Source organism: Magallana gigas, chromosome 6, assembly GCF_963853765.1.
Source record: "Magallana gigas chromosome 6, xbMagGiga1.1, whole genome shotgun sequence".
Lineage (NCBI taxonomy): Eukaryota > Metazoa > Mollusca > Bivalvia > Ostreida > Ostreidae > Magallana > Magallana gigas.
In genome coordinates this window covers 19,049,287-19,070,832 of record NC_088858.1, presented here as the reverse complement: position 1 = coordinate 19,070,832, position 21,546 = coordinate 19,049,287, and the positions used below count along the sequence as shown (strand labels likewise).

Sequence of the window (21,546 nt, the reverse complement as noted above, 5' to 3'; positions counted from 1 at the left end):
ATGTAATTTACCTTTAAAATTTTACATAAAGTAAAGAAAAAATCCATGTAATTAACCTTTAAAATTTTGGAATTTTCCTATATTCTTATATAGTGCTCTAGCTTCTTTTAAAGGAGTTCAAAACAATCTAAAAATGGCCACTTTTCATGTTGTGCATACATCATTTGTACTGTGTTATATACTTGTATTGGGAGAGTGCAGGCTCAGTTTCAGAACTTGTGCCCATTCCCAGTTGTGATTTTGTACAACAAATATTTTCAAATCAAACATGGCCACGGCCATCTAACCCTCTTAACAAAACTTTGTCTCAGACTTTATTAATAGGTATGTCCATTCAATTTTTACGGGTGCGTGGAAAAGCCAGATAAAAATAAATTTTAAAAATGAATTTTTCAATGTTCGTACGAGTAATTTATTTGTTCCGACGGTCAAGCCTTTTTGTTCAGACAAATAAGTTTTTTGTTCAGACGAATTGACTATTTGTTCTGATGAATTAGGATTTGTCAGGACGAATTAGGATTTGTTCAGACGAATGAGTTAAATGTTTGGACGAACTACTTCGTCCAAACAAATAATTTATTTGTCCGAACAAATATCTACTATTAATTCACCCGAACAAATCCTAATTCGTCCAAACAAATAAGAACAAAAAAATTCACCCTTCCGAAAAAAATGGATAATTCGTCCAAACAAATACGAGTTATTTTTTTTTTTCATCTGGCCCTTTCAAGCCGCCGTAAATTTGACATCATGGAGCGTAAGATTGCGATTTCTTTTCTTTTCTTTCTTTTTTTTTTTTTTAAATAAACTAACTCTTGTAATGTATTTCACTGGTGTGTAAATTACAGTTGATGGGGGATTGGCAGGGTTTTTCAGACTAAAGAAGGTCGTCTGGGGTTATTTTGGCCACGTTTACTTTTTTAAAGCCTTAAAATATAATGGTGAAGATTCATGAATGTTTACAACTGTAGATTATAGATTTCTATGTAATGTATCCAAGAAAACTTATAAAGTTCCAGAAAAAAATGCGATAAATAAACTATTCTACTTTAAAAGAAACTTTCTCGATCAATAATTTTGTAATCATATCATATATTTATATTAGACCTAATATCATATCTAACACCCTTCTTGCAAACGTACATCGGACTGCGACGAACCAAGTCGAACAACTCTTACGTTTACATTTATAAAGGTTACGTTTAAGGTCCGACGCGACCTATCTTCCATTTTTTTCTATTTTTTTTATCTCCACAATGTGAAGATTTCCGCTAAGTAATTCAATAATTATATTTTCATGCTATATGATACATTTTTTATTTATATATAGTGTTCAATTAAAAATGTATTCTATGACTTTATTTATTAGCATTCAATATTAGCATTTTGCATGCTATTTTAAGGAAAATTCTAAATATTCTAGCTCCGAAAATAGCCTGGTAATGTACCCTTAATTTTTGGGAATTAACAGGTTTAAATGTTAGTAAATAAGGAATAAAATATCAAGAAAAATTATATAAAATTGAGGAACCTCTCGTGCGTCCTTAAATCTACGATCAGTATTTTTTTTTTAAATTGTTAATGAAGAAGACACTAGTGGGTAACCTTACGTAACATTTGTCCATGACCTGTATCGTTGATCTGGTGCAATATGGCAGGTGCAATGAACGATGCACTTGAAGAATTACAGCGTGAAAAAAAGGTAAACAAAACACGTATCACGATAGACCTGGTAGCATTTATTTTATTTGGGCGTTGGTAATTGTATATATATGTTTACATCCTGGACTTCCTAGAGCGTACCATATATGGATATATATCATTGATTCTCAGTATGGAGGGTTACGTAGAGACAAAGAGAGATAATTTTGCACATTCACTGAATGAAACCCATCGGTGTGTTAATTCAAAAATAGGAGATATTTATGGTTGTACTATGGAACACCTCCTTATTTTGAAGTGCTACCTATCGAAATAAACAATAAAATTCAGTTTAATTTTATAAGTTTGTTCTTTCGCAATTTTAAGTATGTTACCTAATAGCGTAGCGCAATAAGCAAGAGCGTCTAGCGCTCAGGATTAGAGCGTCTTTACGTCATGAGTTCGAATCCCGCCGGGACAATTGAAATTTTAATTTACCTTTTAAAAACGCATTTTTTGGGCAAATTTATTTTGACGATTAGTGACTTTGCGGCGTTTAGGGCACGTCCATATTGTGAAGTTCTTTGTTTCGAAACAAACAGCAATATAAACTAACTTTATTACAAACTTATCATACTCCCCAAAGTCACTATTCATCTAAATAATTTTATCCCAAAAATGCGTATCAAGTTCGTTGACTGGTGCTATAAAATCATCATTGACATAACTACAAAAATCAAATTTAGCATTCATATAGATGAACAAAAGTTAAACGTGTACGTACAAACTTCCTTAAATAAAAAAAAATATATTTTCAATCCACTTCGGCGTTTCCGACTTCCTATAAAAAAACTAAAGTTAAAGCGATCGTAAAACCTTTTATTTAGTATCAGCAAAGCGATTGATAAATATCTTGTTTCATATATAAGTATACAATAAGCAAATTTGAGAAGATCCCTATTCGAGAGAGATTATATGCAAGGCAAAGCATTGTCCGAAGACTCTGCCGTCACAAGTTAGTGTATAGTTATAATAGAGTATAGCTATAGATAAAAAGAGACAAAAATAATAAATGTTATTTATGTCTCTGAGATAAACGATGAACGTACACATCTATTCGTATACATTAAATTAACGGAATTTTTTTTTATCTGGGTGTAATTTTAATTTATTAAATCGGAATTTGAATTAACTCTCCTCTGTGAATGAACCCGTTTCAACAATGTCACACTTGATTTCAGACTTGTGACTACTGCATGTTTCTGTGGAGTCATCGGACAATGCTTTGCGTTGCGTAAAATCTCTATCAAATTGGGATCTTCTCATGTTTGCTGATTGTATACTTAAAGATGAAATAAAATATATTTATTTATCAATCTCTTTTCTGATACTAAATAAAAGGTTTTTCGATCGCTTTGACTTATATAGCAAGTTAGAAACGCTGATGTGGATTTAAAATACACTTCCTATAACTACAGTTGCAATCCAATGTTTTCTCAGATATCCGCGTCAATTTGTTCCCTCCTATTTCAAATGTTTTGACTGTAACAGGTGAAATTGACGTAAGCTGTATATCTCAGTCTTGTCGGTTAATGTTCCGCGGTCTTATCTCAAAATAATATAAAAATACAGGTACATGTATTCTGTTGACATTTATAAGAACCAATGAATAATGTTCGAATCCAAAGATAATTACATATGTCTGCAAATTTGATGTTATTTCAATCGTTCCCTAGATTTTTATAGTCGATTGGGCGAATAAAGATGAAAAAAAACCCACTGTGTTGTGAAAATTGACGTTGGGCCAGAATGTTTTTGCAGCGTTATTATTATAACAGCCTTATACGTAAATGAACTAACGACAGATGACGCCAACCGCATTTTTGGAGTTTGTGAAAGGGTCAATAATGCTGAGAATACTAGGAATGCGTGTAGTTAGTTCTGAGATTAATAGAATCATTCATTATAACGAGTGTGGGATAGTGAAATTCCACAGAGGGGACAAGATTTACGGTCTAGGACGAGGCTTTGCCGAGTCCTAGACTGTGAATCTTGGCCCCGAGGTGGAATTTCACTATCCCACACGAGTATATAATGAATGATTATTTTTCTCGCATTATATTACCTTAAAAAATGATGTTTGACAACTTTCTGTTATGACGTTCAAATTATCCCTCTGCGTGCTTCAAATAGTGCAAGTCAAAATGAGAGCATATGACAGTTTTTTAAATAAAAATATAATAAATTGTAATAAATTTAGCAAACTAATTACTTAATGGATAATCTCAATCCATCATTTTGCATGTACCTACAAAAGACAACGTTTGTTTACGTTTTAAAACGGCGTAGTAATACACAGTGTAAGACAGAAAAATCTCACACTGCTGTCTCACACCGGACAAACCGATCTCACACCGGTGATAATGCGAGAAAAGCTTATACATGTATCTCATTGAAACTTTCCACACTTACAGTAAATATGTGTAACAAAAATCACAGTGACCATAAATTAAATTACAATCGAATAGATTATCTTTGTCCTTTATGGCGTTTTTATGTTAATTTAAAAAAAACCCTCCTAGTGCTGGGCCAATCAAGGGTGGTGGGAGCATATATGAAAGTCTCTTCTTAATTATCCCTGCATATCGCAATACTTTAAAGCCCGGTGAATTTACTGACATCTTTATAACTAACATTGGTATGACCTAGTGTTTTAAATATCACAATCCACTCACCTGCCTACCAAAAAAGATAATTTTTACTTTTTTTATTGAATGTATAAGTGCTTTTATTAAACATATAAATCGATCTACAAAATCAGGTCTTGGATACCAAAGTCTATGCTGCTTAAAATATACATTTAGGGCACCGACAGAAATAATGTAACTTACATACCAAAAATGGCGATACAGAAGGCTGTTATTTACATTTGTAGCCCACCATCTGCTGCGTGAAGGAAAGAATGAAGTATTCGAATTTTACTGACTTTATAGCCAATAATCGACTAAGAAGATTTAGTAGATGATCGTCGTGACCGAGCGATAATCGAGTACTCGATTACTCGTTGACATCCCTTCTGTTTAGTATGATATAAAATATATCAATTAACTATTTTTACAGATGCGAAAGCTCCAAGAACTATTCCGAGGTCGTTTTTCCGAAGTTCAGGCCCGTCGCTTACTGACACATCACGGTTGGGCTCTAGAGATTACCGTGGATTTTGTATTTGAGGGTATGTGATGATTGGATTGATAAAATGTGATTAAGCACATCGTCATAAGAAATATTGTACAAACATATACATACATATATATGATCTTTTCAGCACAACACAATCAAGTTAAAGAAATTGCTGGAACTGAAGATGACAGGGTACTAAGTATTTACTAAGTCATTTTAGATTATTCTTGTACCTTTTAATGTCTACAGTTTTGATGCGTTTCTTAGTTATGATGACTATACAAATCAATTTTAGTGGTTGGAAGTGTTAAACAGGCGAGCTTGGCGGGAGTTAGCCAGGCAGAAGCGAATTGATTCTATTGATATTAGACAGTTCGCTTGCCGTCCTTGTGACTCGGTCTGGTGGAGACGAGTGCCCGGAAGAAAGACGGTACGTCAAAGTCAGTTGCTTTCCGTTATTATCCTCTGTATGGTACAAGTCTAGAAACCTTCTGGGGTTTTTCCTCTGCTTTCATCAGTATGTTGAATATACTTGCAATTGTGGAAATATCAGTACTAGTAATCCATATTAAGATTCATATACACTTACATTGTATTTGAATTTTGGGAAAACTGCACCTTATAGATACATGCATATGAAAAAAGGCCACAATGGCAATTGCATGATAATCCAGAATTGTTAATATTTTTGAGTTTTCATTGAGATATACATTAATAGACGTAAGCGTACGGAATATATACAACTACCATCTACAATGTATATTACACAATCTAATGAGAAATACTAGTAAAAAAAAGTCTTATCCGTTAACAAATTCGCTTAACAACCGAATTAAGCATCTAATTTGGATAAGACTGCATTCATACCATTTTTTTTTTCATTAAATGATTCAATTATGCGTTTGCGTGAAATTTGCCACAATTCAGGTCCTATGCAGTATTGTACATTGAAAAAATTTAACTCGTTTCTAACAAAACCTGTAAAAATCTCCGGCAATTTTGATCCAAAATAATTCAAACATCTTCATCAAAAAAAGAAACAAAACGTGAAAAAACGTAACAAAAAATGAAACAAATGTCACATATTCGTTTAAAGATGCTCCGAAAAAGGGATATGAAAACTAAGAAACAAAGTTGAGATTTTTTCTTACAACAGTTACTCTTTGGTAGGTGTCGAAATGTCACCGGTGTAGAATTAGGTATGATGCAGTACCCAAAGAAAGCGAGTGGGGCGTTGCAGAATTTACTTGTGGAAATTGTGGCAATGTGTTCAAGTGAGTTAGCTTTAATTTAAGTTTAATTGAAACAGGTAATGGTGTTCGTTAAAACCATGTCTATTTTATGGATTCAAGCCATAGAAAATAAGTAATTAACTGATATGTGGTTTGTAATTGTACGATTATAATGTTTTTTTTTGGTGCTAATCTTAGAGGATTTGGACAAATGAACAACACGTTTAGTCCGTGTTATGTTTGCAACGACATTGCTCAACCATCAAAAATATTTCCAAAGATGCGTCCATCTGGAGAGCGCCGTAGACATACACATTCCTGTTATGCAAGCAATTGCTTCAATCGAGCAGGTATGATTACGTTTTATAAAACAAGTTAATCGTTAGTCTTTTTATTTATTATATTTTGGAAATGTTCACAGTGTATGATTATTATTTATATTTAAAGCTGCTTGGTCCGATTTTAATTATATCAAATTTTATCCACGCTTTTAAACGATGGCTATGCTTAGTATATGTATAATAATAGACATTGCAGTAGTTTTCCCGTCAATTATGCCAAATTTCAATGAAGAAATATACATACAAAATTTGCTAACAAAACAAACGACATTAAAAGGTACCGCGTTATTTCGCCTCATGTTAAATTTCACCCCTGACGACGAGACGGGTATGGTTGTATTACGACTTTGACATCGCTTTAAAGGTCGAAATGATCAGACAAATTGCAAATAAACATGTGTACGTTTTGTTCGCTAATATTTCCAAAGTCTGCTTTCTTTACAATCGATGCATAGCATGCGGGTTGAATAACCCCAATCATTCGGGGGACGAAACCAAGCGGTTTTCTTTTCTAAACATTCCCGTGATGCATTTTGGTTTGTTTTTCGTTTGCCCAAAGAGAAATTATTTTTATTCACTTTGAATATTTCTAACTTTGAAAAGAGACTGATTCTACTGGTGTAAATAAGAGAAAGTCCATAACTTTCTAAGATAAAGGATTTGTATGGAAAAAATTTTGATACTGTAATTACAAAAAAATCGGACCAAGCAGCTTTAACATATTATCGAAATTTTCATTCTGAAAAAATTAAATAAATCGTTCGTAATTTCTGCGACATTGTTATTGAAATAACGACCCCCTCCGGATTGATTCTCCTTTTAGTAATAATTAGAATGAATTGACTTGTATATATGCTCATATATATTAAAAAGAATAGACAAACTTGCTAGTAACATTTAATTGTTGGAGTAAAATTCGTCGGAATATCGTTTATAAGACTATGCTGGCACAATGTTGTGCTTGATATAAAATCGTTATCATTCCATGTTAAAGTAAAAAATAATATTGTGTAACAAAATAACATGTAAGCATTGAAACATGTACACAGTGCATTAATGTCATTTGTACATACAGATGGAGACATATTGCCTGGTATCTGCGTCCACCCAAAGTCCCTAGGTCGAAAAGTGGTCACACCCAGTGATCAGCACATCAGCTCTGGGTCGACTGTCGACACATTCCTCACCCAGGACGACCTCGCATCCATTTCATCCGCCAGTTCTCGTCCCAATCTCTCAGATATTGATGAAGATAACTGATTGTTTTTTGTTCGATACAATATGTATCTGTGATATTATATTACAATATGACTTCTCCGGTGATTCCGTCTACGCCACAAGTGTTTTACGTAAAGTGATTAACTGCGACTTTGGAAAAGATAGTCATTAAATGAAGCTCATATATTTTTAAGTAAAAACCAGGCAGCAACAGTTTAAGATAGATAGTTAAATAATGTATTTTATAGATTTAGCCATCCGACAGTTTTTCTTTTTCTTTTTATGTGGTATAAAGAATGTATTGAAGTTCAGCACGACATTGAATTAAATACATGTATATAACTATACAATAATTTGTTTTTTTTCCAGTGATTTGAAGGTAAACTAACTACAGATAACAATGAAAAGAGAAACCACGTTGATGTTATAATTTGTCCCATGTTATTGCTTCCATCACTTTTTGATGATTTTTAATAAAAATACACATACCTGTGAAAGAAGTACAGTTGAAATCGATGAAATGGAAAATATCCAAGATATCTTCATTGACAAATTATCCCTTTTCACTCATGAAAGTTAACAGATACGAAAAAAAAAATTCTTACGGAGATTTTTCAAGGAAAATGTTTACATCTTTTCTCCATTCAAAAGTAATCGGGACACCTCCCGCAATTTTGCAACTTCATCATCTGGGATTATTTATGGCGGATGCAATGCAAAATCCCCGTAGACTTTCTATTTTGGGATGTGTATTAAAACCTGTAGCGGTAAATGGGGCGTTTCAAAACAGATAATCTGAACATTTTTCATATTAGTGGATGAACGCAGTTTGAGCACAAAGGTATATTTGATTATCGAGTATCAAGCATAAAATGGTGGAAGCACAAACTAGGGACAGAGTATAAGTAAAATTTGAACGCTGTCACTGAAAAAAGACATTTTTCGCACAAATTTGTAGTAATACCACCATCCACTCCTATCCCACACTCTAACAAATTGAAGACATGTGGAATGTAAATCTTCTCCCTCTTTAAAATGGGTTCAAATATCCTTTGTTATAAGCTGATTTTTCTTGTGAATATGATGTTTTTCATAAATTCATGAACCTGACTCCTCATCCTAAATTCGATTTTTTCCAGTATCTGAAAAGCTCGGTTGACCAGTCTTAAACAACAACCGATAAAACGTGGTCTTTCAAACAAGAATGAATATGATTTTAATTGATCATTCATGTATATGGCGAAAATTTAGACACTAAATATTGTAATTTGCGCATTACAATGGAAAGTCTTAACTAAGTGTTTCTACCAAAGCTTAGGCATTTGCGGAAGGGGAAAGGTTTTCTGATAGTTTAATGACATTCACAGGATGTTGATCAACAGTTTTAACTGTGACTGAGAGCGTAGACCCGTGTCCTCGGGTGTTTGTTTAATTAAAAGGATATAATTTTCATCAATTTTATTGATTGCCAATACATACACATACATCTTCCGTATATGATACCACTATTTCTTACGGAAATTTATTGTTAAATTCATAGCTATATAGAACTTACAGGACTGAAATCTAAACGCCCCGATTATTGATTGGTTGAAAAATCACGGACTGCACGAAATAATCGTGATGATGTCAATCTCAAATTCCCATAGGCGACGATTTGGGTGTTTCTTTTAGCTAACTTACTGATACACATTTACAGTAATTTAGTGAATTTTACTTCTTCTTCTTTTTTTTACAGTCAATCAATTAATTAAGAGGACGTGGGTTATTTATATTTTCTGCAATGTCGCCACCTTTATATCACGAATGAATCGCCAAAGAAGGCATTTTATTGTTTAAATCTTGTGCCGAAGAGTTTTCTTGACCGTATTATTGCCATGATTGTAACATTCTGAGAGTTGAATGAGAATGATTTTAAAACATTTCACCTTTTTGTTTTCTGTAGAAAACGTATTAAAAATGAGGTAAAAAGATACATGATATTATAATCGGAATATTAAAAAAAAATCCAGCTACTTTTCAGGTTTTTTAAAGTGTTTTTTTTATATATATTTCCCATGTCTGTTTATATATTAGTCGTGGTGGCTAAATTTTATTGGATTTCGTGGATACAAATTTGTTTTGAATTTACATGCCCTGATAATCTAGTATGAGTATTAGTTTTTATGTAATTTAACTTCTTCTGAGTCAGAAAAGGAATATAATACATAAAAGTTACGTTTGATAATATAAGTTGAATATAGGATAATTTGCCAATCCTGTTGAGCTTTAATTACACGCACATGTCGTGTGTCATAACTATAAAGAGAAGACGTTAATTGCTCATTTCCATGTTTAAGAGTATTTGACTTTATAGGGAAATCTAACTCTGTACCAATCAATAAAACAACTTAAGTGTGCAAGTAAAAATTCTTTAATTTTTCTTAATTATACAATGCAAATAAGAAATGTGGAAAAATTGAAATATTTCGTAAGATGTTTCAAATTTATTGAACATTTCTGAATTTTAGTTTTCTGAGAATCATCTATATGTGTTGTACACTTACGCTATTAATAACACATTCACAAATATTTCCTGTTCATTAAAACTGTACATGTGTCCTTATCTTCTAAAAATAACTTAAATGAAACTTCAATATTTCCTGTTATAAAATCTAGTATATATTGGATATATATTACATTTGTTTTCGCTTGCAAATTATGATAACGTTACTTCTTCCTTCTTTTGGATGCATGAATACCAATGGTCTTCTTCAAGCACTTGCACCTGTTGTACACATGTCGAACTTTATGTACATCATATATTGTTTACTAAAAGTATCGAACAACTGAAATTAAACAATACTTGATCTTTTTCTCTACATTAATAATACAGAAATGTAATTCTGCCAATTGCTAGTATTATTGATGGTACATTAATTTTTTGTTTTTATTCCAACATGACCTTCAATCGTATTTGTGATAGCTCTATCCAGATGATTAAGATAGATACATTAGAATCTTGAATCCACCTTTCCCGTTCAAATACTCTACCCACGCCATACCGTCTCCATCCACGCACAGTGAGCGAGGGTTGTTTATCTTATCCTCACGAACAAGGTACATCATAAACTTTCCATTTCTGTCAAGCAAGTCAATACAATGATTGTTGTGATCTGCCACTAAAATATGGCATCGCTTGTCCGTACAAATTGCTGTTGGATAAAACTGAGCCTGTTTTTGATTGTCTCCTGACCCCGTGTACACCGCTTTGAATGACATATTACCGTGAAGAATAACCACTTTTCTGTCCGGCAGATTCAAGACACAAATTGCATGATCCGCGTTTTCTGTGAGCCTGTGGGGTTTACTGAGAAGTGCTGCACCATTGTGCTCTGGAATGACATCTTGAATAACATTCTTTTCCTTTCCTATCCTCATTAGCTTCCCGATGCCGTCCCTGGTAAGAGATACCAGCAAGTCACCATTCCGATCCGTGCTTATACCAGACGGTGACCAATCTCCAGTTTCCAAAAACTTTTTCACTTTCCCCTTAGGTGAACATTTTTTTATGTATCGCTCCCTAAATAATGTAATGAAAATTTCGTTGCTTTTTGATTCCGCAAAATCTTCCACGTGAAATCCAAATTTGAATTTTTTCATTTTCTGCCCATTGCTATCGATCAAAACTAGTTTGCATTGCTTATAGCCAACCCAAATACAGTCTGGTTTTGATCTACAAGGGCTTAAATTCAAATCCAACTGTTGTCCGATTTCAAAGGATTTTATCACAAATGGAAGATGCATTAGTGTTCGCGACATCTGCCTTTGTAGTCTCCGAATAAATCTCGGTGAGACGAGAGGACTATGGTTACCAGGCATTTCTCTACTTTGACAGATAGTGCCACAAAAAGCATTCAAAAGGTTGAAATCCTTTTCTGCACTCTCGTACGATGGTGGTTCGACTTTCATGCAGATGCAGTTTCGGGTCATGTCTTCAGGTGAGGGAAGTTCATTCATGAATTGTAATAGACGAAATTTGTCATGACCCTTTAAGTGACGTTTAGCATCTGTTATGAAGCTGTGTACGCTTTTTAGTTGAGACCTCACCTTTTCTTGTTCACTTTCAAGTTTACCCATATCTATTTGCTTCAAAACAGACAGTTCATTTTCAACTACACAAAAGGCTCGATCAATTTCGTTCTTGAGCATTTCTTTTTCCGACTTTATGGTTGATTCTATACAGCTAACTTTTTCTTCGTATTTTGTAACATTTTCTGCAGAAGATCCTAGTTGACTTTCTAGTTTTTTAATTGTACTTTCTTCCAATGTCTTAAGAAATGTCACAAGATATCCCCTTTTTTCTTCAAATACGTCTGACAGAATGGTACATAGATGGCGCCTGTGTTGTGTGGATAGCATACATGTATTGCATACTGCTGTGTGACATGTTTCACAGTAATGTTCTAAAGGTTCACCTCTGTGCTTCTTACACGTATACATATCAATAGTATCTTCCTGGTTCATAATCAAATTTGTGTAGAAACTTGGCGGTACACCGTTTAAAGAATGTAATGGAGGCGGACCACACATATGTGGAGCAGGAGGTGGTTCATTTGGTAGTGATAATGGTTCTTTTGGAAGAGGGGCTGGTGCTTTCTTAGCGCGTGGTGCTGTTCTAAATCCATCGTGAACTGAGGATGTATCGTCAAATCCTCTAGATATTTTCTTATCTAGAACGTTATGAGGGGTAGGCATAGGTAGCTGGCTGGAATCAATTGGTTGCTTCCTGCTGGTTGTAGCAACATCGTACGACCCTCTGACTCTGCGACCAGCACCTGCCATGCTATAATAATTTGGAGTTTTAAAGCATAGATACACAATGAACAATTGCTTTTGTTTAGAAGTTTCAATGACCATAATTAATGAAATAATAATTTAGAAACTCAGAAAGGTAAATAAAAACATCAAAGAACCTGTGCTGTACTACTGCTAAGTTTCGACAATGATTTTCTTCCTGTTGTATATATACTTATGAGAACTTGTGAGAATTGTTCCGCCTAAAGTTAAATCAGGAGACAGCCATTGGTACATGCATGGAATAATGGAAATCTAAATATAGAGGAAAATCATAGAAAATTAAAAAGATTTTATACCTATATATATATTGGTACATGTTAATAGATACATGTTTGAACTATATTTTTTAAAAGGATTTTTTTCGGGAATGGTGGTTTTTTCCCCCATATATAATTTCATGGGGTTTCTTGCCCCATGGGGTTTATAGCAAAACCCCATGGGGTTTTCTGTGGGGTATTTTTCCAAGCTAAAATCCCATGGGGTTGGAACTTTTAAGTTCAAATATCTAAAAAACTATCTAAAAATGTTTAAATTTTTTCCCCATAAATTTTTTCAGAATAAAAAAAACCACCATTTGGTACCAAACTTTAGTCGATAGTGTGAATGGAAAGGTGTGCGCAACGCCGGAAAAATGTCCATTCCGGAGTTGTCCGTCCCACTGTTTAAATGTGTTCAGACGTTTCTTTTAATCAACAAACTATTCATAAAGTATTCTCCACTTCAAACCCATTGTACTAGTACTAGTACATGTATATTATATTTTTACAATTAAAATAAACACTGACATGTCATAAACTCTGGATATAAATATGTCCATTATTTTTTTTAGTTATCATACTTATCGTATTGGCTGAAATACAGGTTGAGGAATTTGAAATCATAGTTGACGATTTTTGTAAAATAGCGACTCTTTTTGGGAGTTGATTTTAATCAACTCTCCTATGCAGTTACTCAGACAACCCGAAAGTGAAACAGTGTTAGGACCTCAGCACAAATCATTGCTGCTGACAAGACTTAGTTCTTGAAAAATAATTGATAAATTCGATCGTTGTAATGTATGCTAAAGCATTGTTTTTCAAGGAAACGTATTTATAAATACCTTGAAAATAGTCAGATTTTAAATGGCACGAACAATTTAAATATTTTTTGTAGTCGTATGTATTCCTACGCCAGAGTTCAATATATTATCGTTCAACTCGACGCTCGGCTGTCTCCGTAAATCCTTGTCGGAGATTTACGGTGTCAGCCGAGCGTTTGGTTGAACGAGACTAGAGTTCAATATTGCTTGGATCCATACAATTTTTGAGATATATTTATTTTATTTTTATTTTTATTTTACTTATATATACATAGTTTGATTGAATTAATTTTATCTTTAAATATTATTTAACAAGATTCATATGGGGGTTTCTCGACATTCTTGTCGAAGAATTCATATTATGAAAATGTGCGTAATTCAAATTAGAATCTTCATGTACTTGTCATGCAAAATAACATATCATTGATTTTAGAATAAATAAACATCGACAAAATCAACTCCCGTCAGTTTTTCAGTACTTTGATTTTTAAGGTACTTACATACAGTACATAATAGTTTTGATACTTTAGAATAATCATTTTTATTTCCAGTTCGTTAATAAACAGTGTGAATAAAATATGAATAAAATAAGAAATAATCTGCATGCACTCCCCACGAATGTGTTAATTAGCAATTACATACTTTATTACGGATCTAAAAAAATCTTTGAAAAAATGATATAAGCTTTTTTTGGCATTCGCTCGTTTGCTGTTGATTAGGCATTGATTTATAAATGCATATAAAACACCTTGCAGTTAATGAAGATAGACAGAAAAAAATCAAAAGCCGTAAACTTACAATTTACGTGGTGATGATATCATTCTCCATTGCAAACCTTTTTCTTCCGGTTTTAAAAACTATCAAAGCGTTTTACCAATCCCATTTTGTTTCCGCATTATATGTTATGTTTATCGAATAGCAACGCTAGTGTTGCCTTCAGAATCAAGAGCAATCGATTTCCTGAAATTGTTTGGGATTGTGATTTACTTGAAATTTAAAAAAAAAAAATCATTTTTCTGTACATATTTTACGTTTGAAACATTGTTATAACTCAGAAGAAAAAATCAAATCTTTCGTCAACTATCGTTACACACCTTTTAGGGAATGATTGTTTTTGTTTTTGCGAGCAATAACACTACATACAGTTAAGAGAGTTCCGTAGTTTCACTTCCGGCCTAGACTCGCAGTAGAGTTCATCGGCTTTGAAGACGAAGTGCCTCGGCCTTTCATGTCTGATACCCAATGTTAACTATTTTACAGGAAATATCAAATTATTATTAACGTAAATTACATAGTAATGTTCCATATTTCGAAGGAATGTTTGTAGTTGTATTGTGTGCAGTTTGTTTTAACGGTAAACAACCCAAGTGTAGTTTTTATGCTTTAGCACGCTTTGAGCAACTTCTGAGATTCTTTAATTTTATGATTATATTATAAGCTCAAGAATAGGGAAATTATTTCTAAATAATTAAGAGTATCTTCGTTGTTTTATATACTAATAAATTAAGACAATCAAAGCGCGTTTGTTATGAATCGATTATCTTTTTAATCATCTTTAAAGTATTGTTTTGCATCAATATCAATACTTACATGTACATATACTTGCAAATCACAAAATTTAAAAGACAAAATGTGTAAGAGTGCTACAATTCATTCTTGGCTTAAAATTTACCAAACATTTAACGTCAATCCTTGTTATTTTGCATTATGACTGTAAGTTTGGTATTATTCATTCTAAGTTGTTTAAAAAAATTAAATAAAAATTAAAGCTGCTTGGTTCGATTTTATATCAAATTTTGTGCACGCTTTTAAACGATGGTTGTGCTATGTATATGTGTAATAATACACGTTGCAGTAGTGTTCCCATTCAATGAAGCCAAATTTCAAAGAACAAAATTATGTACAGTTAACAAAACAAACGCAAAAAAGGTATCGCGTTATTTCGCCTCATGTTAAAATATACCCCTGATGTCGAGACGGGTATAGTTGTATTACGACTGTTACGTCGCTATAAATAAAGATCGTAATGTTCAGCCAAATTACAAAGAAACATGTGTACGTTTCGTTCGCTAATATTTCTGAAGTTTGCTTTCTTTATAATCGATGCAAAGCATGTAGGTTGGACAACCCCAATCATTCAGGGGACGAAATCAAATGGTTCTCTTTTCTAAACATTCCCACGATGCATATTGGTGTTTTCTTTTCGTTTTTCCCAAAAGAAATTATTTTTTACTTACCTTGAATATTTCTAACTTTGAAAAGAGGCCGATTCTGCTGGTGTAAATAGGAGAAATACAATTTTCTAAGATAATTTGTTTGTATGGAAAATTATTTGATACTGTAATAACAAAAAAATCGGACAAGGCAGCTTAAAAGGCAGATAGTATGATTTTCTCTCATATACATATTCCACTGCTTTAATTGTCCAACCATATTATGCTAACCCACTGTATTAAAAGAATTAGGATAAATTATAGCTAGAAAAAAGTGCCTCACGAGAAACTGACATGTGAAAACAGCTCTGTTATATTATGTATAAAATTTTCTGGGGAAAAAAGAGTTGAAAGTAAAGGCCGCACATGAACATGGTGCTTACTTTTGAACGCCAATCGACTAAGGATTTTCAATTTTTTTTTCATATCAATAACTAGCACAGACATATTAAGCCTTCGAATTTGGAGCCCCATCTTCATTATCATTTTCATGTTAATATGTATTTTCATCCAGCGACAGATAAATGTGCAAAACATGGTGTTTCATGGCATCTTATAATGCACAAGTTTTCGATCTGATCATACACAAATTCAAATTTTAGTGAAAAGTTTATTAGGAAAAAAATCAAGATTCATGTATCAATATGTGTGATTTTTAATTACTAACAAGCATTTTGGCCTGTCTTTTTGTTACAACTAAATTGATATTGTTATATTTCAACATTTTCCAAAAAAAAAACTAGTTTAAAATTGACATAGATTACGCTTATTGGCACCGATTGTTAGCCGTTATTGGCCGTTTTATATTATATATAAAAAAATACTGAAAATAGTGTTAAAAATAAAGATTTTAAAAAATAAAAATGTCTTGAAACTTGATAATATAGGATAGGATGTGTCTAGTTTATTTCCTTCGTAAGAATTTGACATTTTTTAAAAACACTCCCAGTGAATAATTATGTAGGTGGTTCGTTTTCACCTGTCCTCCGACGACATAAATGCTAGTTCTAACTGTTTGATTAGTGTTACAAACTATGTGAACAGAACTTAGGAAAATCGGTACCTGAATGTCAAGCGAACGTTTACATTGTTGAAAAAAGGGACATTCTCTTTTCCTCAACCTAAGCTTAACGGTGATGGAAAAGTACATTAACAAACCGCCTACCATCTAAAAAATCCCAAAAGCAAAATACAACACCCCTGCGAATGTGTTCGGAATGTTTTCTTTATCGTTGCTAAGTGTAATTGTAATAAATCCAGAGGTGCTCGATCTTTAATGAATAAAAACAGTCGTTAGTTGTAAAATATCTGAAGATGTTGTTTATTTTTTCATTTATGTTTTCTATATTTTATCCAACCACTGTGACTTTTTTTTCTGGAATTATATATATATATATATATATATATATATATATATATATATATATATATATATATATATATATATATATATATATATAAAAGAATTGGCTTTTCCTATAATGTAACATGCTGATCAACAATAATGATAATTTACGTGCTTTTAGAGCCTTTTACCGTTTAATATTGATAAATATTCACATCATTTGATGCTAATATAAAAAAATAAAATACTTATTTAGTGTTAAATAAGGACTATGAAGGTAGTAATCATTGTATAAAAATACATATTGTGCATGTCTTGGTAAATGAGACTGATTCGCCCATTAAAAATTGGAGGTCTGTAGAAACTCACGTTTGCAATGTGAATGAATTTGCTGGTGCGTTCACCGTTCACTTTGCGCTCCGTTTGCGCTCTACGTTCGCCTATCTTTCATCGTTCATTAGCGTTCACCGAATTCCGATCAGCGTGCGCTCACTGTTTGCTCAGAATGCGCTCACCGTAGGCTCAGAGTGCGATCACCGTGCACTCACCGTTCAACTGGGAAAGTAGAACGTTTTAGAGACTGTAATCACTGTAAAAAAATGGCTACAGATATGTAACAAAGCACACAAAGCTCTATTATTATCTATTATTTAAAAAAACCCACTTTCAAATAATATTTGTAAGTGAAATATGTTTGTTATTCTTATATTAAGTTTTTCATTTAATGATACTTATACAAAACATGATCTCTGTAATTGAAATATGAACAAATGGTAGCCTGAACACATTTTATAGTTATGGACCATAACTTCAATATTTGGAAATATCAAATAAGATTTTCTGTTTGAAAAGTAAGGTTAGATTGATTTCTAGAAGATTTTTGGAGAAAAAAAAGCGCTATGGATTCATAACAGTTGTTGAAGATAGCTCTAGCAATGCATCGAACGAAAAAGAATCTAAAATGTATCTAAACTTTTAGCTCCCAAACTGGTCTGTGCACTAAACCTTGTATTTCAAGATTTAAAACCATTAAAACTTATTCATCTTTTTAAAAAAAGTATGTACTTTGTTAAGTGGCTGATTTAATACAATCCAAATAGTACGATAATTCATGTCATTATTGTATGGATAATTAATCAGGTTAAATATTTGTTAAGTAAATAACATTATTTGCCTACACTGAATTACTAGAAATAAATATCAGAATCTAAAGATTTATGAAATCAATCCTTCCATTATTTCTATGCGTCATCAGGAAATACTTTCCTTGTTTTTGTCGCTACACAAGATGATATAACTGTTCTGAATTCTACCTTGAACCATACCTAATCTAAACCAGTTTATCTGTAAGTATGACATTATTTTTGATTATCTACACAGAATTGTGTACGTGTTAATTGATGGTTTGACAGATAATGTAATTTTTTTGATTACAAATAATTGATTAGCTTATTTTTAGCTTATTTTTTCGAATCGTTATTTTTTTCACTTGTAACTGTGGTTCTTACTCTCTGGCGTTCTATCCTATATGAATAATATCGGATTTCAAAAGAACAAAGGGAAATAAACGCAAGGTGTCGAATCAGGATGCTAAATAAAAGTTCCGATCATCATGTTTCAGTCAAACACATAATGTTCAAACTGGTAACGACAAAGCCAATTCTTAAATGTATGTAAAACTGAGTACTCTTTTCACAAGAACGTCAATCCAGTGATACTTCCCTGTCGCTAGCATCAACTAATGGTGGACAAGCTTCAAAATAAGATCACGTCTAGTTATGATTGCTCCTCTTTCATCTGTTTAACCCCTTACTTACATTTCATTATCAATTCACTTTCTGATGACGATTGTTTAAAAAAAAAAAAACCTCTGTTACTCAAGTGCACCAAATCCAACGTGTCCCACTGACGTTAGCATTAGCATTTGGATGCTTGGAGTCCAGCAGGCGGTAAGTTTTATAAATTTATCATTATCAGATTACTTAATGTGGCTAAAATTCTTACTGACGAGAACTGTGTGTAAATAGGATTTAGAAATCGATATTCAAATTCTCAGTTTCAACCCTGCATTATGTTCTCCTGTTGGCAGTTTTAAAAAGCGAACTTGTTTTCTTTTCTCAAACAAAATACAACACTTTTTATGTGAGTAACAATGTTAAACAATTTATTCCAAACAAACATAACACTCCCATACCAAGATCACTCGTGTACTAAAGCGTCGTCTAATATTTCTTCTGAAATCGGAAAAAAAATACAATTTAGACATAGTGTATTATATTTATCAAATATCAAATCATATCGTGATATTAAACTTTGAATAAAATAAAAAGGCTCTTTTAAAATTCTAAAACATTTGAAAAGACCCCAAAACTCAACCCTTTTTCAAACAATAACATAAAATGAAAATGAAAACAAGACTTACTCCTCTTCGGTTTCCATGTCCATAAACCGGGGGAGAAACGTGTCCAATTGGTCCCAAACTTCCTACTGGTCCCAAACCTACTGGCCCGATACCTCCGACAGGTCTAAGTCCACCAGCTGGGCCACCGGCAAAAAGATGCCCTCCATGACCTGCAAGATGACTTGGGACTACGTTTGCACTGACTCTGCCGTCGTGGTGGGCGGTGGCGGTGGCTACGTTACGACCGTCGTTAACGTGGATGGACTTTCCATGGTGAGTTAGGGACTTTGTGATGTGACCGCCGGATCCTGAGAGCCTTCTTCCGCCATTTAAACCGTTAAAAAGGAGACTGTTTTGGAGTCCTCCAGCGGACCCGATGAAGGGGTTTCTGTAAACATGGCCGTGCCCGTGAACTGGTCCATGCACTGGTCCATGCACTGGTCTATGCACTGGTCCGTGATGTCCGTAGTTATTTTTGGGGATAGCAGCCACACAGGCTACCAACAGAACGGCTACACAGTATTGCATCATTTTACCTGAAAAATTAAATGATCCATTCATATTTTCCATAGAGCTTCAAATATTTTTCACGATTTAATAAAGAAGACAGCAACTCAAAATCAACAATGCCAAATATTCATTTTTTAAAGTTTTCTTTGAATAGGAATTGATAATACGAACAACTTAACAAATCTAAACTACCGGAATCAATTTAAAGTTAATATACAAATTCCAATTTGAATGAGTATATATTCAACTTGTTCAAATCAGTTCAGCGTTTCCTAAAGTTATCAGCAAATTCAATTGATTATGGGGTTGTTGGAAACGAAGTTTTTACTATAAAGTCAATACACTTATTTTTCCATTACACCCGCCACAGAATCTGCTTCAAGAGGCACCTACATTTATTTTATTCAATTTAAGAAGTATTTTGTTCGAGTATAAATATAAATGCAATTTTATACATACTGTTACTTCAGCAACAAAACGCTTTGTCTAAATAATAAAACAATATTGAATCTTGACTCTTTCTTCCCAAACCGATATCAGAAAAATTGTTTTCATTTCTCTCTTTATTTTTTTTCTTTTTGATTTGTATCCTTTCTGTAGTCTGACATGTATATAGGTAAAAAGCTATAATAGACTATGCTTGCTGCCTAATCGAATTCAATATTGTTGAATTAAATATTGTTTAGATAAATAAAGGGATAGAATGTTCATAAAAGGTCTTAAGTTTGTAAAATTAAAGCTACTTAAGTGTTCGATGCTGTTAAATTTCCCTTAAGATTTTCATTTTTTTATTCATTTTAAAATAAACAAAGAAATAATAAACTTTCAAGACTTCTTACCTTTGAAAACAGTTTAAATGGCCAACCCCAAAATTTGTTTGGTGACAGGTCCTTCATTAACGGGCATTTTATACCTAATAAGTGTTGTTACGTCATGCGATTAGGTTCAGTTGATTGGGTGTCTACCAAAAATAGACTGATTCAGCAAAGCAAACCATTTCCTCATGTAGATTCTCTTCTTTGTGGTTCGGTTCAAATGTCTATTTTTGACAATCAATAAATTTAGTAAAATATATACCATGCGTCATGTATAAATAATAAGGATCTCTATTCTTTGTTTAAGATTATATTTTGTCAGTTATACGTACGTTCAGTTGAATATGTAGTTTTGTGTTAAACATTGCGTTCTGTGTTATGTTTTGGTATGAAAAATTGATAAATATCTGTTAAGCAATAATCTTAGATTTCCCTGGTGAATAATTTTTGAACGTTGTTTTTTATTGAATCAAATTTCAATATTTATCAAAATGTACTCTCGAATTTAATTTTAATGATTTCATACCTAAAGAGTCATGTCTAATTTTAGAAATGAAATATGATGTAATATTTCAAATATGATCCAATAAATTTAATGGAAAAATTATTGGGGTCTCATTTAATATGTTTTCAAAATGAAACATTAATTAACACAATTAAAAGAGAATAATTTGCCAATACGCTTTCCTTCTACAAATATCCTTGCTTTAATAGCCTAAATTAAAACACAACT

General features: G+C 32.8%; 3 protein-coding genes across 3 annotated transcripts; 1 reads left to right on the top strand and 2 right to left on the bottom strand.

Annotated features, from left to right (window-relative positions):
* Positions 1–1,584: 1,584 nt before the first annotated feature.
* Positions 1,585–7,812, top strand: LOC105334612 (shiftless antiviral inhibitor of ribosomal frameshifting protein homolog). Its single transcript, XM_011438130.4, has 7 exons — positions 1,585–1,702; positions 4,762–4,873; positions 4,967–5,013; positions 5,117–5,251; positions 5,992–6,095; positions 6,252–6,403; positions 7,470–7,812. The coding sequence occupies exons 1-7, from the start codon at positions 1,652–1,654 to the stop codon at positions 7,652–7,654; spliced, it is 786 nt and encodes a 261-aa protein (XP_011436432.3). The 5' UTR covers positions 1,585–1,651; the 3' UTR covers positions 7,655–7,812.
* Positions 7,813–10,016: 2,204 nt separating this feature from the next.
* LOC105334610 (uncharacterized) lies at positions 10,017–14,464 on the bottom strand. Its single transcript, XM_011438129.4, has 3 exons — positions 14,328–14,464; positions 12,568–12,703; positions 10,017–12,437 (listed from the first exon to the last, which is right to left on the bottom strand). Exon 3 carries the CDS (start codon positions 12,434–12,436, stop codon positions 10,592–10,594), a length of 1,845 nt encoding a protein of 614 aa, XP_011436431.3. The 5' UTR covers position 12,437; positions 12,568–12,703; positions 14,328–14,464; the 3' UTR covers positions 10,017–10,591.
* Positions 14,465–19,234: 4,770 nt separating this feature from the next.
* LOC105334609 (collagen alpha-2(I) chain) lies at positions 19,235–20,958 on the bottom strand. Its single transcript, XM_011438128.4, has 3 exons — positions 20,838–20,958; positions 19,510–20,024; positions 19,235–19,321 (listed from the first exon to the last, which is right to left on the bottom strand). Exons 2-3 carry the CDS (start codon positions 20,017–20,019, stop codon positions 19,310–19,312), a joined length of 522 nt encoding a protein of 173 aa, XP_011436430.3. The 5' UTR covers positions 20,020–20,024; positions 20,838–20,958; the 3' UTR covers positions 19,235–19,309.
* Positions 20,959–21,546: the final 588 nt, after the last annotated feature.